The 16,898-nt window shown below is 34.5% G+C and overlaps 1 protein-coding gene across 1 annotated transcript in view; it reads right to left on the bottom strand.

The window, feature by feature from the left end:
* The window catches only part of LOC142344149 (uncharacterized), a 68,382-nt gene extending 52,443 nt beyond the window's left edge, over positions 1 to 15,939 (bottom strand). The window contains exon 1 of the mRNA XM_075395675.1: positions 15,719 to 15,939. Coding sequence (XP_075251790.1) covers positions 15,719 to 15,926 — 208 coding nt within the window. The 5' untranslated portion in view covers positions 15,927 to 15,939. The remainder of the gene's footprint in view (positions 1 to 15,718) is intronic.
* Positions 15,940 to 16,898: the final 959 nt, after the last annotated feature.

The following is a 16,898-nucleotide window of genomic DNA, read 5'->3' as shown; positions in this document are numbered from 1 at the left end:
CGGCAAAAATTATATTTGATGTTTGAGAAGAACGTTTGTTTTTTTTTGTGAGCTAACCGACGCTCCTTACAGAAAAGCTGACGGTTTGGACAAAAACCGATTATCATAATTATACTCGTCTTCTAATTGGGAGTATACAAAGAAAATTTAGCTTTGATGTTCTAAAGATAAAAGAAAAGGTGCACATTAAAATTTTATTAAAAAAGGTAGTTGAAGAATAAAGTACAATAAAAGATTTCAATACAAGGGATATCATGAATGGTAGCAACTGGGAGAGAAGTAATAGCAGTAGTTTTTCTACTTTAATATTTGGGATACTGTTTGAATACTATTTGAATACTGAACGGATAAAAAAAACGTCTCCTATTTATAGGCGACAAAGTGTGAGATAACTCCAATTTTATTAAAAGTAGGATAAAAGATACCATTATTGGATAAAACATCCCATTTTCCGTTTTGGGATAAAACTTCCCATTTTCATATTGGAATAAAACTTCACATTTTACTTATTTCTTTTTAGTACATTAGTACATCTCATCCGGCGGCAAAACACAATTAATCGAAACTAGCCAAATAGAGATTTGTAAAGTTGATAAACAGGTTAGATGTATTGTTTCCATTTCTTAACGGTTTATAAAAATTTTATGTGTTAATATACTGCACATTTTTAGAAACATTAAAGCGACAAAAATATTTGAAGGGCAGAACAAAGTTTGAAAGTTTATGAGTTTATTAATTTTGTGATCCCTCCAGTTCAATTATTCTTTTCTGTAGAAATTTGATTTTGTTCAGGTTCGCGTTCTTCTGTTTCTCAGGTAGAAAGTTTTGTTCTAGTCCGAAAGTAGTGTCCCGTTCGTTGCTCTGATCCGCTGTAATGAATTGACAGGAGACTGTTAGATTTTGTTTATCAAGCGTGATGTTTTTCAAGCAATAGGTCTTCAGCTTCGAATTATATGATTGGATTTTGTACATTTTTTCTTCGGGTAAGAATCTCTACTGCAGGCCTCAGTCCAATTTGGGGTGCCCTCGGAATTGTCTGCTTCTTGTTTTCTCCTCACTGAACTTCTGCTTTTCCAGTCGTTGGTTCATAGTGAGGATATTCGTGATTAGGCATAGTTTTATGATAGGTCTTAAATGCATTTCCATTGCGGCAATTGTCACTTGTGTCGTGTTTAAATTATCGGTTTTTTCTCTCTTCTCCCGTCGTAGAGGTTATGTACACTTTTTCCTGGTACTGATCATGTAGCCTGTACTTGTTGTTGCTGTTTTTGTTCTCCCATAAGTTCCTCAAATATGTCTGGCAACTGAATTCCTCCAGATCAGGCATATCGTCGTCTGCGTCGTAGCCTAATTTCTAAAAATAGAATGCAACTCCTTTGGGGCAATTGTGTCTCCGTCTTAAATGCGTCTCCTTTGGGGCAATTGTCACTTCTGTCATGTTTCAATAGTCGATTTTTTTCTCTCATCTCCCGGTGTAGAGCTTATGTACACTTTTTCCCGGTACTGACTCTATAGCCTGTAATTGTTGTTGCTGTTGTTGTTTTCCGATAAGGTCCTCAATTGTATCCGGCAAAATTGTTTCCACCAGATCAGGCATATCGTCGTCTGCGTTGTAGCCTAATTTCGAAAAATGTAAACAACATAAATGTGTATTATGGATAAGATATATAAATTTATGTATAGAAAACCAACTAATTGCATTATTTGTTATTTATAGTTCGTTTAGACAGGGGAATTAGGATTTTCTCCATTTTCTTCTTTTGCAGCATTGTTTTCATTCCTATTTGCACTAGATAATGGGTGCGGAATATGTGGATATAGACTAAAATTTGTTTCTTTCATTTCAGATAGTAAATGCTCATCATCATTTGGCTGTTTTTCATTGGCTGTCTCATTTTTAAAGATAGAAGTCATAATAAAAGTGAAAAAATGATTATAAGTGGCATATAAAATAATTTTGCCAAAATTAACAGATGCTCCAGTTAATTTATGCATCTGTCGGTCTTTAATAATTGTTACAGCAATTTGGATAAAAAATTTCAAGAAAAGAAAAGCGGCAAAATAAATCCCGCTTTGCTTTAAGATAAGTTGTGTTTTACCAAAAATTTCTATATAGCGGTTATCAAAGAAGCTAAGAGAAATAAAATAGTCTAAGTAGACTGTTCTCTTTGGAGAGTTAAGATAAGGTCTATCCTCACTTTTAAAATTATCTTGTGAAACAACAAGTTCTTTAGAGAACGTTTGTATAGCATCTCTCATTTAGTTATTAAATTCAATTTCGCGCCAAGATTTCTTTAGTTCTTTGCCAGTAAATAATATATTTCATCACTATCTTTAAAATTGTATTTTGTTAATCTCTTTGGAGCCATATTAGGCTCAAAAATATAAGTTTCTTCGACTCTAGTTATACCTGGTGTTAATTCAACGCAGGAGTTATCATCTTCAAAATCTAGTTGAAACAATTTATTGTGTTTATCTACACACGATAGTTATTCGGCGCTAGTATATAGCTATTTCTAGAAATTGGATCATAAAACTGTATTTTATTTTGACACATTATTGGGATTCTATTATAACATTTGTCCATTTTTTTAATGGTGAAAGATACTTTGGGCAATGATATAGCCACGCAAAATTATCAATTGTCTTTAAGAACAGTGAGCGATTATTTGTTAGTAAGAATCCAGCCATACGTGGATTACTATGTGAGTAGACTAAATTTTAAATTTGTTCTCTTAATAGCACGCTCTAACTCACAGTCAGTTTTTACCATTTGTAAATCTAAAAGCTGTAGTCTCTTTTTATTAGTATAGTCGTAATAGTTAATTTTCGTTCTCATATGGGCTTCATATTTTTTCCTGATTCCAAATCAACAATTTGCTCTCCATTTATGTAGGAAGGTAGTTTTACAAGCAATCTGCCTTTTGTGCTATTTATAAAAGTTTTTTTGTATACATTCGGAATTGGTTTTTTTTTGCTTTTCCTGTATCCATATCGAATCCCCTTCATAATGTATGCATAGAGAGTTATGATGGGTAGGATAAACTATTTTGTTTGAGTCACAAATTGACTGTGGATTAGTGTAGATCTGAAAGATGAATGTATTTCTGGGCCCTTTAAATGGTTTCGCACATCTAATAACGGCTTCTGTTGAATCAAACTCAGTTTCATATTCTCTTACTATATAATATTTTCTATCTATTTGTATCCTTGTTTTACTGTGTAACTCTTCTTTTATACAGTTTTCTCTATTCTCCCATGTATATGCATAAAGATCAGTTGATCCAATATCACAGCCTTTTTGTTTGGGCTACAAGGCAGGGGAATGTTGTAGTAGTTATTTATTTTTCCATCTGCTAATTTTACTAGTAATTTAAAATCTTGCATATACTTCTCATAAGTATCGTGATAAATCCATCCTGTTTCTGCACTCATTACTATATTTATCACGAACGTCGCCTTTATTATAAATGTTTGTTTCTTTACATTTTTAGTAAATGGAACTTTGTGAGTTTCAATAGTTGCAGAGCCTGTTTTCTTAGCGCCAAGACACTAATTCAACATCTGAGCTAATAGTTGCTTGTGTAGCGGATAAACCACTATCGTCAAAAGTATCACAATACAGCTTCAATCGTTGATGTGTAGCTTTACACATCGTGGCTTCTAATTCAGTCTTATAATTGCGCTGCATAATAGCAGCAGTTGCCTCTTTTATATTTATTTTCTCAAGTTCGATATCGCACGGGGCTTTTTTGTTTAGTGAATACATTTTGTTAGAGTCCATTTTAGAACAATCAAAATGTCCTACTTTCACTTGCTTTAGAGTGTTCTTAATTTCGGAGTCTGCGTTTGCTCCATGTGTTGAGAGAAACGTGGAACTTATTAGTGGTACAATTACAGGTACTCTCACATTAAAAGGATAGGAATTTGCTGGAAGTGAAAAAAGGAGAACAATAAATTTACCTACTTCGATTATTTCGTCCAACACTTCTGGATATGGCTCATGGGGAACTCAAAGCTGGTTAGCTCATTTGTTTGCTGTTCTGAACTCATTTTACTTTTCTATTATGTTATCGAAAGTACGAATACTTGAAGCAATTTTATGCCCAAAGTCAAATTTCAAGACAGCGAAGTTGGAAATGTCTTTCACTGGAAAAGTCTCTGTTGTTAGATCATTAAAGAAAAAAAATCGTGAATAAAGCTCAAATCGTCAGCGGGGAAGAAAGAAGATTTTAGTTAGGCTAACTTGCCGTTTATTCTAATAAGCATTTAGTCGATGAAGGAAGAAAGATTTTTTGGTTGCTTTTGTTTTCCTATTTATAGTGCAGAAAATGGGCTGTTTCATCTCATTTTAGAAATATGTCTCAATAATCCCATTTTTAGCGGTGGTTCCTTTCTTTTCATTGGCTGGGAAGATATTCTCATTTCTTGAACCAGTTTGAGCAACTTCATTTGGTTTTTTTATTTGGAAAATTTTATCCCATTTTTTATTCTTTTTTTCATTTTTTATTGATTTTTAGAATTGGTAATTTTTATTCTTCTTTTATTTATTAAGGCTAGAATTTGACTGGCTAATTACAAAATCATTTTATTCTGTAAGAACATTTGCGTGTACCAAAGATTTTTTTCCTTTTTTCTTTTAAAGCGTCCCATGGAATAGGATCATTAAATAATTTTGTAGCAACTGCTTGTCTACTTGACCTTCTAGGTTCAGAAGGATTTAACTTTTCATTTACTGATTCATTAGCTAGTGGGGTTGTAGGTTGTAGTAATTACTTGTTAACTACTCTGAAAACTAAAGGGACTTATATCATGCGCTAAGGGTTGGGGACAATAAGGTGTTTGTGGATAACTTAGAAGTCCTCTTGGAGATGGGGTGGGTATATGCTGGGGTCTAAATGATTTACTAGGCGAGATGATTTGTTGTGTTGTATTAAAAAACGTTCAGAGTCCTAATGGGTCCATGCCGGAATCAACCGGAGGATTATCGTTGCTACATCTAGTAATAGTATTAGTAGAAGCCGTAATAGTGGGTCTACTATTTGGGGGTTGCGGCGGCGGTTCAACTTTGTTGAATACTGGCCAAGGCATGTAGTACATATTCTTATTAGGTTAAGCAGTGTTGAGTTTGTCTATCTAGTGCTTATTATAGTTATCATAGACTTGTTCGAGTTCAGCATATACGGTAGTTTAATCGGCAATTAAGAGTTGTATTTCTTTTTCTATCGGAAATATTCTACTAAATGATTCCTATGCACTACTCTTTTTGTTGAGTCTCGTCTCCTTGTATTTCGTTTGTTTTATTAGTTATATGTTTTGTAACAGTGTATGGACCGGACCGAAGTGATTTTAGCTTCTTAGATATAAGTAAGCTTTTAGAATGATTTTCTAGTACAACTTTGCTTCCAATGCTGATTGGTCGTCCGAGTTTAAATCAATTTCTATTTTCATGGGCTTTATTTGTAACTTGACGACAACGAGTATATGTGTTACAACATATAAATATACTTAAAATCTGTCTCACGTTGTGGTACAGTATTAGATAACCTATTTTGCAGTAAAATATCCATCTTTTCCTTTACAAGAGTTTTTACAATGTCTATGTGCCAGCAGGCCTGATAATATTGAGATTTACAATTCTTCTTATTAGCCCGCAGCAATCCTAGTCTAATTAAGATATGTATTTGTGGCTATATCCCGAATATAATCTCGTACGGTGTATAAGCGGTACTACAATTATGTTCTCTACTTTGCACAAATGCAAATTTGTTAACAAATTTTGCCCAATTGTTTCCAGTAGTATTTAGAAAATGCCTAAGGTAGTTTGTAAGCTGCCTATTTTGGATTTCTGCTTTCTCATTATTCCAAGGGGATTATGCTGTTCGTGGCCTCAGTGTAATTCCAAGCTCAAAGGTCCAGTTTACAAAGTCACTACTCAAACAGGCAGTACCGCTATCATGTGCTATGTACTGAAGTATACCTTAGCTAGTTATGAATTGCTCCCTTTGTTCTATAGTCTCGTCAGAATTAGCGGACTTAACAGCATAAATTTGTACATATCTAGAGAATGAATCTACAACTACAAGACAGTAGTGTTTGCCATTACTAGAAGCTCGGAAAGGTCATTTATGTTCCATATGTATAGTGTGCAAGAGAGTTGTCTCCAATTCGCCCCATTGTTGTAAGGGTGCTTCGTTTAAATCGTGTCCTTTACTTTCATTTTTTCAATAATCTAAGCAATCGTGGATTAACGTTGTAACCCATTTGTACATTCCAGGCCAGTAAATGAATCTAGACATATTTTTTAAGGTACTAGCGTCACCACGGTGGCCACTTATAGGATTACTGTTTGCTAGCTCAAAACATATAAGAAAAAGTGAGATGGGAATACATTTTTTTAGTTCGAACGAACCGTTTTCATTAGGTTTATTGAAACATAGTTGTTTATAACTGTCATCTAGTTGTACTAGCTTATATATACTCTTGTGAGCTTTTAGTGATTTAGACTGTCGAGTCATATAGTAGTGTTCAGTTTCGTTGCCTGATTCTATCCATTTGCGTACTTTTTGTAATACAGGGTCTTTACATTGTTCTTGTAATATAGTGTCAATATCTAAATGGGCCTTTTTAGCAAACTCAGTTAACTTCGTTAGCAAATCAGAGCAATCTGATTTGACTTTCTCATTATGAAGTACTGTGGACCCTATGATAGTATAGTTCCCTGTACGCTTTTTGTAGATTTCTTTTGCCTTTCCTGAGTAGACAAGTACCATATGCATATTTTAAAGTTGGATCGACTGAATTATCTATGACTTCATTAAATTCGTCGTCATTATATCTTGAGTCGTCCAATTTTACTTAGTTTACTTCTTCTTGTACTTCACTATATATATTATCCGATTGTTTACTATCTGTGAGTTTAACTATTTAATTTAAATTTTTTCAATTTCAAAATAGTCGGCTACGTGATGTATACAGGAGTCTGCAAATCCTTCGGGTGTGTCAGATACACTTAAATCACTATCCGATATATTAATTACTTTTCTTGTCGCACCTTGTACTTGTGCTAGTATAGGATAAGAATCGTTAGACAAGTTAGTTTTATCCCCTTTAAATCCGAAGTGCAGAATTTTTTTTCTTTAGTTATTGTTGTATGTTCAATCTGAAATTTCTTTACCTCCTCTTTTGGCACTTGTCTACTCAGTAAATCAGGAAATGTTCTTGCCTTCGGTGTACATAATTTTCAAGTTCTGAAATTTAGTTAGGACGAAATTATACTTGAAAACTCTAAGCGACAGTTGTCTACGCCTAGACCATAGAAATAGTATTGTCCTATGATCGCAAAATAGATATATAGGAAATTGGGAGCCTATTAGAAAAAATTCGTATGTTTGTAGTGCGGATATTATTCCGCATAAGTCTCTATGCTGTGGGGAGATTTTTTGGTTCAGCTTTGTTGAATACTCTAGAGTTTGTTGATACACTTCTCTTTCTATCAGGGATTTGTTGTATAAGTATACAACCAGTACCAAAGTTAGACAAGTCAGCATATATATGAAGGGGATAATTTGCATTTGGGATTGCTAAAGATATCATGTGCGATTTTTTCTTTTAGTATATTGAATAGTTTCTCGTGTTCTTCTTCCCATTTAAAACTTACATCGCCTCGTGTTAATTCATTAAACGGCTTAGCATCTATATGAAAATTTATAACATAATTTGAGTAGAATCCTATCGCCCCTAATACTCTAAGAACGTCAGTCTTTGATTCTGAAGTTTTTCAATTTTTAATATCGTCAATAAGCGATACAACTGGAGAAAGTGTATTTTCCCATATAACGTGTCCGAGAAATTTTACTTTGCGTAAAAAGAACATTTTTTTATCCGGTGCGGCTTTTAAATTAGCCTTTTTTATTAGAGCATGATATTCTGTTATTATATTAAACATTTCTTATTTAGTAATAGATTGTAATAATTTGTCGTCGATATATGTGATAGCCTTCTATTCTTTTATAAGGGGGCCAAATGCATAACGCATTAATTTACTGAAGAATTTAGGTAGTGGTTTTAATCCATGAAAGCCGACTTGAGAAGTATACTGTCTTCCTTCTATTATAAAACCTGTTAACTTTTGTGTCTCGGGAGTCAGTGGCACTTGATGATATGCACAAAAAAGATCGCTGCTTGTAAAATATGAGCCATTTACTCGGGTTATTAGGACTTGTGGTGCTTTTAACGGCCAACTTGAACTACTAGTACGATAATAGAAATCAGATAGCGAGCATCTATTACTAGTTTGACGTAGTCCTTCTTTGGAAGGATTATGATTCGGTTAACGAACCAGCTATTCATATTGTCATATTCATCTAGCTCTCTTATAATCACTGCTGGTATTAATTTGTCCATTAGTGATTCAAGTTTATCCCTTAAAAGGAAAAGTATTTTACTAGGTCATTGTTTTTTTGAATTCGGCATTCTTAATAAGGGGTATAGTAAACTGTTGTTTAGCACGACCATTGTCATATTTATGATGGGACTACATTGTTGTCTGTAATTAGTGTATCTGCAATTTGGTAGAATTCGTTTTCATTTAAATCTGTATGCATAATATCAAATTTTTGTAACAATTCTGTTTTATTGAAGTGAGTGTTTTGTCCAGCATGTAAACTCGTAGTGAATTTATCTGTTATTTCTTTTACTTAAAACGCTGAGTGGAATATTGGAAATTGTTATTTTGATTTGGGTCGGCCTATCTTTTTAGTCTCTTTAGAAAAAAATCTGTTGCAATTTCATCCTCGCTTTTACATTTCTCTACGAGTTCTCCTGCGGATAGAACTATTATTCCGGCAAAATTGTCGTCACTGAGAGGACGGTTTTTATATTATTTGTTACTGTAGTTCTTTGCCTTGAACGAATACATAAATTGTTATTCCAGTGTGCTTAAAGTTTTCCTCTACTTCTTCAGCTTTTTTTCTCCATAACTTAGGGTCGCCGCCACATGCTATCTTAGGCATAGCAACACATCTTATATCGTCAAGCATGAGTGTTTTTTGTAGTTCGCAAAATAAAGTATTGCATGCTTCGGATGGGGGAGAGTTATAATATTCTTTCATCATGAGACTTTACATTATTTGTTGACTATACTCATCTTGAAAGTATATTAGATTGTGGTTAGCCTCACTATCCTATCCAACATTCTAAAAGTATTGTACGATTTTCCTCTTTAATTTGGGGGTATATTTTAATGAGGGAGGCATTAAAGCATTTGTCTAATACTAAGTCTCTTGATATAGTATGAATAGTAGGCATATTGGCGTCGAATATTGAATGCTCGTCAACAATATTATACCTAATGCACTCAGCAGTTAGGTCAGTGGATTCGGATATATTATTAGTAGTTGTTTTTAGCAAAAAACAACTATCAAGCTCATCGCATCTTTTGATACTGAATAAGTAAACTCGTTACAGTTGCGAAAACTATATTTTTGTGCGTTGCTTGAAAAATCACATATAGTAAATCCAAATATCCCTTTGTTTAGTTTAACTTGATGATTTTTGTGGTTTTCAATAACTAAGGGAATTTGTTTTTTTTTCTTAGTACGAATAGTATTTACGAAGCACAACTCGGTTTTTACTGTAGTCCCATTAGGTACAAAAGAAGTGCTTTTCGGAAAAGTATCTTGCTCATTACGCTTATGGTTGTAGAGGATTGTAGATTTAAGTGAAATATTAGAGGCTGATATATTATAACTGCAATCATCGTAGAGACTTGGGGATATTTCTTTTTATTATTTAGTGAGTCATAACTAAGAACTCATTGATGGAACTTGTGGAATATCAAAGTATAGTGCCTCAAAAAAAGTATGACAGAAATGTACTCCTAAGAAATTGGAAGTTTTCTCCTCAGTAATCCCTACTCTGAGACTTGCTTTATATTTCCCATCTGTGTCAAAGTATGAAATGATTAGTATAGTGTAGCCTAACATGCGGATTTCAGAGCCGTTATAAGCTCTTGTTCCATTGCCTGAAGTTTAAATGTTTATTTGTTGCCCCAATTGGTTCAGCTCAATAATTTTTGGATAATTTATTCTAGTGCATGTTGACCCCGGTTCTATCATAAATTCTATTTCTAAGCAGTTATGTTTTTTTTTATTGTCTCCGGTAGCAAAATGATATTGATTCAAGAAAATTGGAGCTTTCGGATTTGATGTGCTATTTTTATTTTTCGGAGACCTTATTAGTTTAAGGGAAATAAATCTAAGATAGCGTCACAATTTCTTCTTGTTGAATACAACTAATATTGTTTTCTATATGTGTATTGTAAGACTTTGTGTCTTGCTGTAAAGTAGGCCTTATATCACTATGTGCTTGGTTTCTATTGAATTGGCTGTTTTCACGCTCATAGAATTGTTTAGCAGCATATCCATTTTGCCGAAATGAGTTTTCTCGGGGGAATCTTTGATCATATTGCTTGTTTGGTTAAATCTATTTCCGTAATTGTAACTGTTCTTGTTATTAAAGAAGGAATTTGGGTTTTGAGCACGGTTGTTATAACTACTATTGCTTCTATTCATTAAATTGATTGTTATTCCATGTGCATCGTCTGTAGTTATTACTAAATATAGGCTAGGTCTCTTTTTGCTCTATTAATTCCTTTCTAATTTTTGTACGTCGTCGTCTAATTTCTTTTTGTTACAAGTAGAAATAGAGTGTCCGTGATTTCTGCAATACACACAGAATCTAGTATTATTTGCTCGTCCCTTAATATTCGGGTCTCCATTGAAGTTATTTGTACCTTGTATAGCATTAACTTCGTTGCTTTTTATTAAGCGTGTAATTTCCTTAATTTGAGTCTCTAAAAACGATTTTTTGGCTAATGGTTTTTTAGCCGATTTTTCATTAATAACTATGCAAATTAAATCTTGTGTTATTAGATGTTCTTTTAGATCATTCCAACTTTCGTTATCTTCTTGATACGCCGTTCATGGGCCTTCTGCTTCAGAGAGGAGGGTTGTAGTCCCCTTATAGCAAAATCAATATATTTTTGTTCTCTTTGTCTAGATTGTACTAATGTTTCTTGGGCTCGATTAACATTTGTTAAAATTTCAGGCCAACCTTTATCAACAGCGTGCTTGACTCTAAGAAAATATTTTTTATTAGTTTATCCTTTTGTGTAGAAGCATTTTCTACCACTAATCTATACTTAAATTTATCACGACCGTCAGTAAATCTATCAAGGTAGTCGTCTTTAATATCATTTAAGACTTTAGCCTCATCAACAGTGTTGAACCATTCTAAAGCTGTATCAATTCAAAGAGACCCAACTAATGATCTATGTCTATTTTCATAACTCTTTTTCTTATCAGCGTCAGTAGGAACAACTCCTAACAAAACTTTTACTTTTTGATCAACAGAAATCTAAAGGTCAAGAGCACTCTGACTTGGATCGTTACCTGAAAAAGTAGTTAAAGATTCATTACTCAAAGGAATAGGAGCATCAGCCATTTTAATTTAAAATAATTGGACGTTGCCAAGCTTTTTTAATCTAAGATAAGTTAAATATTTTTGTGAGAACCATAGACGACTTTAGACAATCTAAGAATTACAACCTCTGGTTACAATTTAGTTTTCTTTGAGAACTTAGAAAGTTTTCTAACCCTTTTGCGAACGTCAGTTAACCGACGAAAGATAGAATGTTTTAGAAATAGCTGCTATAAGTTTAATATAGAATTTTAAACAAAGTGTTAATATCGACTTATCTATGTCAGGAAATGAGACAACTTGAAATATTTTCCTAAGTTTTTGACTCGCAGCAGATTTTTTATCAGTTAAAAATTAACGTTAGAGTCATTAGAATATAACGTTGAGTGAGCGTCACTGATCGCACCAATTTATACTCTCCTTCTAGTTCGCCGTATACAAAGGAAATTTAGCTTTGATGTTCTAAAGATAAAAGAAAAGGTGGACTTTAAAATTCCATTAAAAAGGGGAGTTGAAGAATAAAGTAAAATAAATACAAGGGATATCATGAATGGTAACAACTGGGAGAGAAGTAACAGCAGCTGTTTTTCTACTTTGATATTAGTGATACTGTTTGAATAATATTTGAATACTGAACGGATAAAATAAACGTCTCCTATTTATAGGCGACAAAGTGTGAGATAATTCCCATTTTATTAAAAGTAGTATAAAAGATCCCATTATGGGATAAAACATCCCATTTTCGATTTTGGGATAAATTTTCCCAATTTCATTTGGGGATAAAACTTCCCATTTTTACTTATTTCCTTTTAGTACATTAGTACATAATATACGAAAACGATAATAATCTACAAAAGAGAACAATAACCCGCTCCTTTTACGAATAGAACAGTCATAACCGATAAAAGTCGCTCAGAATCAGTGCTTCTCTTCTTACATTGCTTTTGTTGCTTTCCCCGACACTGGCTTCACTCACTTTTGAAGCTGTTTTCCCAATTTGTTCCTCAATACATCCGAAAAATGGGCTGTACTTACCTGTCTTTAATCCTTTTAATTGGTCCGTCAATCTCAAATAGTTACTTAGTTACTGGCTCTACCTATTAGGCAGAGGCTCGAAATGCACATAAATAGACATCCAGCCTTATCAGAAATAGATATCATAACACCCAATCAATTTAGGAAAAGAGTGGGCAAGTGGAAATGGGCGCTTTTTTTTCGATAGTTTATGCAGTGACTAAAATAAAAATGGGCAGTTGTCGCCGAACCACTTGTGCTCTTGTCTAGCACGTCTGTGAAAGACGTAAAGCTTCATTTAAAAACTCAGCAGTTGCTCACTTTTTGTCATGATAGAACGATAGATTTTCATAGCACTGTACAAATTTTGCATTTCCGACCTATTTTTAGTTATTTTGAGACGTTTTTCAGACTTGCCAAGTCGTCTAAAACTTGCAAGTACAAATGCAAGTTTCGGCCAAAATTTACCTTTTAACGTGCACGTCTTAGCCAAAACTTGTATTCGGACTTGCAAATCTCAGCCAAGACCTGCATTCCAGGGTCTAGGTACAGAGTTATGGAAAGACAATGCTTGGCCCAAACGTACTATGAAATGACCATACTGTGCTCATTTGAGCTATGAAACGATTTTAGCTGGACTTAAAGACATTCTGGACTTTAGCTCGACTCAAGTTTTTCGCATAAGACTTTCGCTGGACCCAAAATTATACAAAAGACTTTAGCTCGACCCAAAATTTGGGTTGGGCTTAAGCTCGACACAATGTTTGCACACAAAGTCGAGTTAAAGTCTTTTCTTGGGTCCATCATTGGTCTTTTCACAATTCTGCTTTTTGCCATTAAAATTGTCCGCGCAATATTGTATATAATGTAGTCAGCGTGTGTGCTCCTTCATTTTCTACGATTCAGAAGAACCCCCCCACTAACTTTTTATCTTAAGATTTCACGAAGATCTTAAAGCTTATGGCAGTTTTTCAACTGTTTCTTAAGTTGGACTGCTCTGGTGCAAAGCTATTTGGTCTTGCTCCGGCTCTGCTTCTGTATGTACAGAAGCAGCAAAAAATGAAAAAGAGACTTATGAAAAGACTAATGGTGGACCCATGAAAAGACCTGTACTCGACTTTTTTTGGTTATAAAATGACTAATGGTGGACTCATGAAAAAAGCTTAGCTGGACTTTCTTTGTGATTAAAAGACTTAAGCTTGACCTATGAAAAGATATTAGCTTGACTTTAACTAGGAAGCTCGACCGTGTAGTTATAGCCAATATTGCCCCCCTCCCCCTACTAGACTTTTAAAGTCTTTTCATAAGCCGAGGCCTAGGCCCGGGTTTAGACTTCTAAGTGCAAAAAGTGACATGATCAAAGCTCTGGGTCAGTATTCACAAAAGACTTGGGATTAGACGTGCCAAGTACTTATACTGGATTGCCGTTAGATCCAGGATGTCTCATAAAAAGCACAAACCAAGTTATGACCATAATTTTTGAGGAGACCGGTTTTATGTAGACAATTTGGGCTCGACATTAACATGGATGTCGATCGTGTAAATTTATTCAACAATGAAATGCCGCTCTTTTTGAATCATTTCAAATTCGAAGTCTAAAGATGAGCAATTATCTCATATTATACTGACTTTTAGGATTGTGTCAATTAGTCTGATACCCAGGTGTCGGGCCGAGGCGTCAGCGCTTAAAAACGCAAAAAAAAAACATGATTGCCGGTGACTGCGTTGAATTTATACAAGATCTACGCTAAATGCGATAAAAACACAACACCATTTTTAAGCGTTGAACATAATTTAGTGTTTCCAAGCGCAGTTCTTAAATAATTTCAGCAATCATAGGCGTCAATTCTACCTAATTTTAGAGTTTTTAGTCGTAAAACCTACATATTTTTGGCGTTAGTAAGTGTATATCTTACATAAATGTGGTGTTTCTAACCATATATTTTAATTAGTTTTAGCGTTTCTAAGCGGAGATCTTAGATAATGTAGCGTTGATCTCACCTAATTTCATCATTGTAACCGTAGCTCTTGCTTTACGAGAAAAAGCCTGAAATTTATAGTTAACATTACAAAATCATGCTTGATTTTCCTTTTTGGTGTTGCAATTAGCAAACTGTTGGGTTCCACACCCAACTGTATGGAACTGGGCTCCATACCCAATTGACATCATCAGTCACTGCAAGATTTATTATGGTAATTTTTTTTGTTTTTTTAAACTATTTTTTTTTCAATACAGAACTTGGATTGTTTCAAGTCTCACAGACAGAGGTCTAAGTGTTGAAAAAAAACAAGAGCAATGTCTGGATTCACTACCTGTAAGTAAGGTCGATGCGTACAAACGCTAGAACTATATGAGATCTGCACTCAGAAACGCCAAAATTATGTAAGATCTACACATAGAAACGCTAAATCTATGTGAGATCAGCGCTTGGAAACGTTAATATTTTGCAAAATAAGCACTTAAATTCAAAGATTTCGCAGCAAAATTATGTGAGAAAATTTCGGGGAGCTTTGCAATTTTTCAACGCTTATAACTCCTTGACCCGGATTTAACCGGGTCGAGGTTTGGTTAAAAATAATGTAAAATAAGCGGGGAGTAGCGATGAAAAAAAAATGTTTTTCACCACGAAGCATCCGCATCTTTTAGCGTTGAATACGGTGAATTTTCGGTTTTTAGCGGTGAAAATTTTTTTTCACCACTTTCGCCGGATTTCTTACAAAAAAGAAACCGCCGTACAGGGGCTCGAACTTCTCACCTCCTACTTGTCAAGAAAGTCTTATTCCACTGCGTCATCTGTCACGTGATACAACGATATTTCCTGTGAATTTAAGATAAGCGTTGAAATTACCGGTAAATATTCGTAAGGTTTGCAATTATAGCGGTGAAAATTTTTTTCACCGCGTTCTGCTGGTAGCGTTGAAAAGTTTTCTTTCACCGCTTAAGCGGTGAAAAAAAATTTTGACCGCTTTAAAGTTTTTTTTCAACGCATTCATCGCATGGAGCGCAAATCTTACAAATTTTCTCAAATTCACCGCAAGTCTTACATCTTTTGGCGATATTTAGCGGTGACACCTCGATCCGTGTATGTCAAAACTCCTTATGCCAAAACTACTTGACCCGGGTTTATGTGATCTGAGAACAATAACGTAGAGTGGTCAACAGATCACCACGGGTTGATCGCCCCAATTGCCTACAAATCCAATTCCAGTTTTGAACATATACCAGAGAGATCGCTGACAACACTGGCACCCATCTGTGATCCAGTAGGAGCAAGGGTTTCAGCACCAAGGATATCCGGGCCAGAGTTGCCGACAGGGGAGTTGTTCCTTGTCCTTGTTCCCATGGATGACTGTGTTGGGTTGTAGCTGAAGGGGTTGTTGGGTGCTCCCGAAGCTCCCTCATCTTCTGATTTGCCATCTTCTAATGACATGTCTTCTTGATCCTTTTCCTGCTCAACAAGCTAACGTTTTTCTATCTGTATCATAGAGTTCATTGGGATTTACAAATCTAAACAGTTTTTGTCTAAAACGTTGTCTAGATCAATGAACACAGAGAGGACCTTAGTTCTCATCGAAATTAAGATAGAAGTAAATGTAAAAAATGAGCTGCTATTTACAGTCTAAGATTTCTGCAAAAAAATCAATCAGAGTTGATAAGTCTTATAAATGTTTAGTTACTTGATGTAAAATACTCAAGCAAGTTCAGTTAATTTAATTACTAAGAACGATAAGAAGATGCAATTCGGAACAAGACCGAACAAAAACGACGTAGGAAATATTCGGTATGTTATGTTTGCTTTTCCAAATAAAAAATCGTCGGTATGTTTGGCTTGTTCATTATGTTTGGCTTCAAACGTAAATCGTCAGTAGTTTCGATTTTTTAGATTCGGTATGTTCGGTTTTAAACGTAAGATAATCGTCGGTATGTTCAGCTTCTTAGATTTTGTATGTCTGGTTTCAAACCTAATTTTCAATATGTCCAATCTTTTAATTGTCAATATGTCCCCAAATTGTCAGTATGTCCGGTCTTTTAGATTCGATATGTTTAATTTTTTTTAAGATTCTGTATGTCCGGTAATAACTTAAGAAATTGTCGGTATGTCCAGACTTCTAGATTCGATGTTTAATTTTTTTTTAGATTCTGTATGTCCGGCCTCTCAGAATCGGTATATTCGCTTTCTTAGATTCGGTATGTTCGATTTTGAGCGTAAATTACTCGCCGGTTTGTTCGGTCTCTGCTTTGATGAAGTGGATATGAGATAACAGAAAGAATGTGGATTTCAATGGAAGCAAGGGATTTTTCGAATGAGATCAAATTGGTTTGTAAATTACACTATATATGGGGAGTCCAAAACGCCAAAAATTTTTGATTTAGTTTTTCTAGAAAACATTTAGATTTCCTC

The sequence above is a fragment of the Convolutriloba macropyga genome, chromosome 8 (assembly GCF_964194025.1).
Source record: "Convolutriloba macropyga chromosome 8, txConMacr16.3, whole genome shotgun sequence".
Lineage (NCBI taxonomy): Eukaryota > Metazoa > Xenacoelomorpha > Acoela > Convolutidae > Convolutriloba > Convolutriloba macropyga.
The sequence above is the reverse complement of the archived record's forward strand: the minus strand, read 5'-3'. Positions and strand labels throughout refer to the sequence as shown.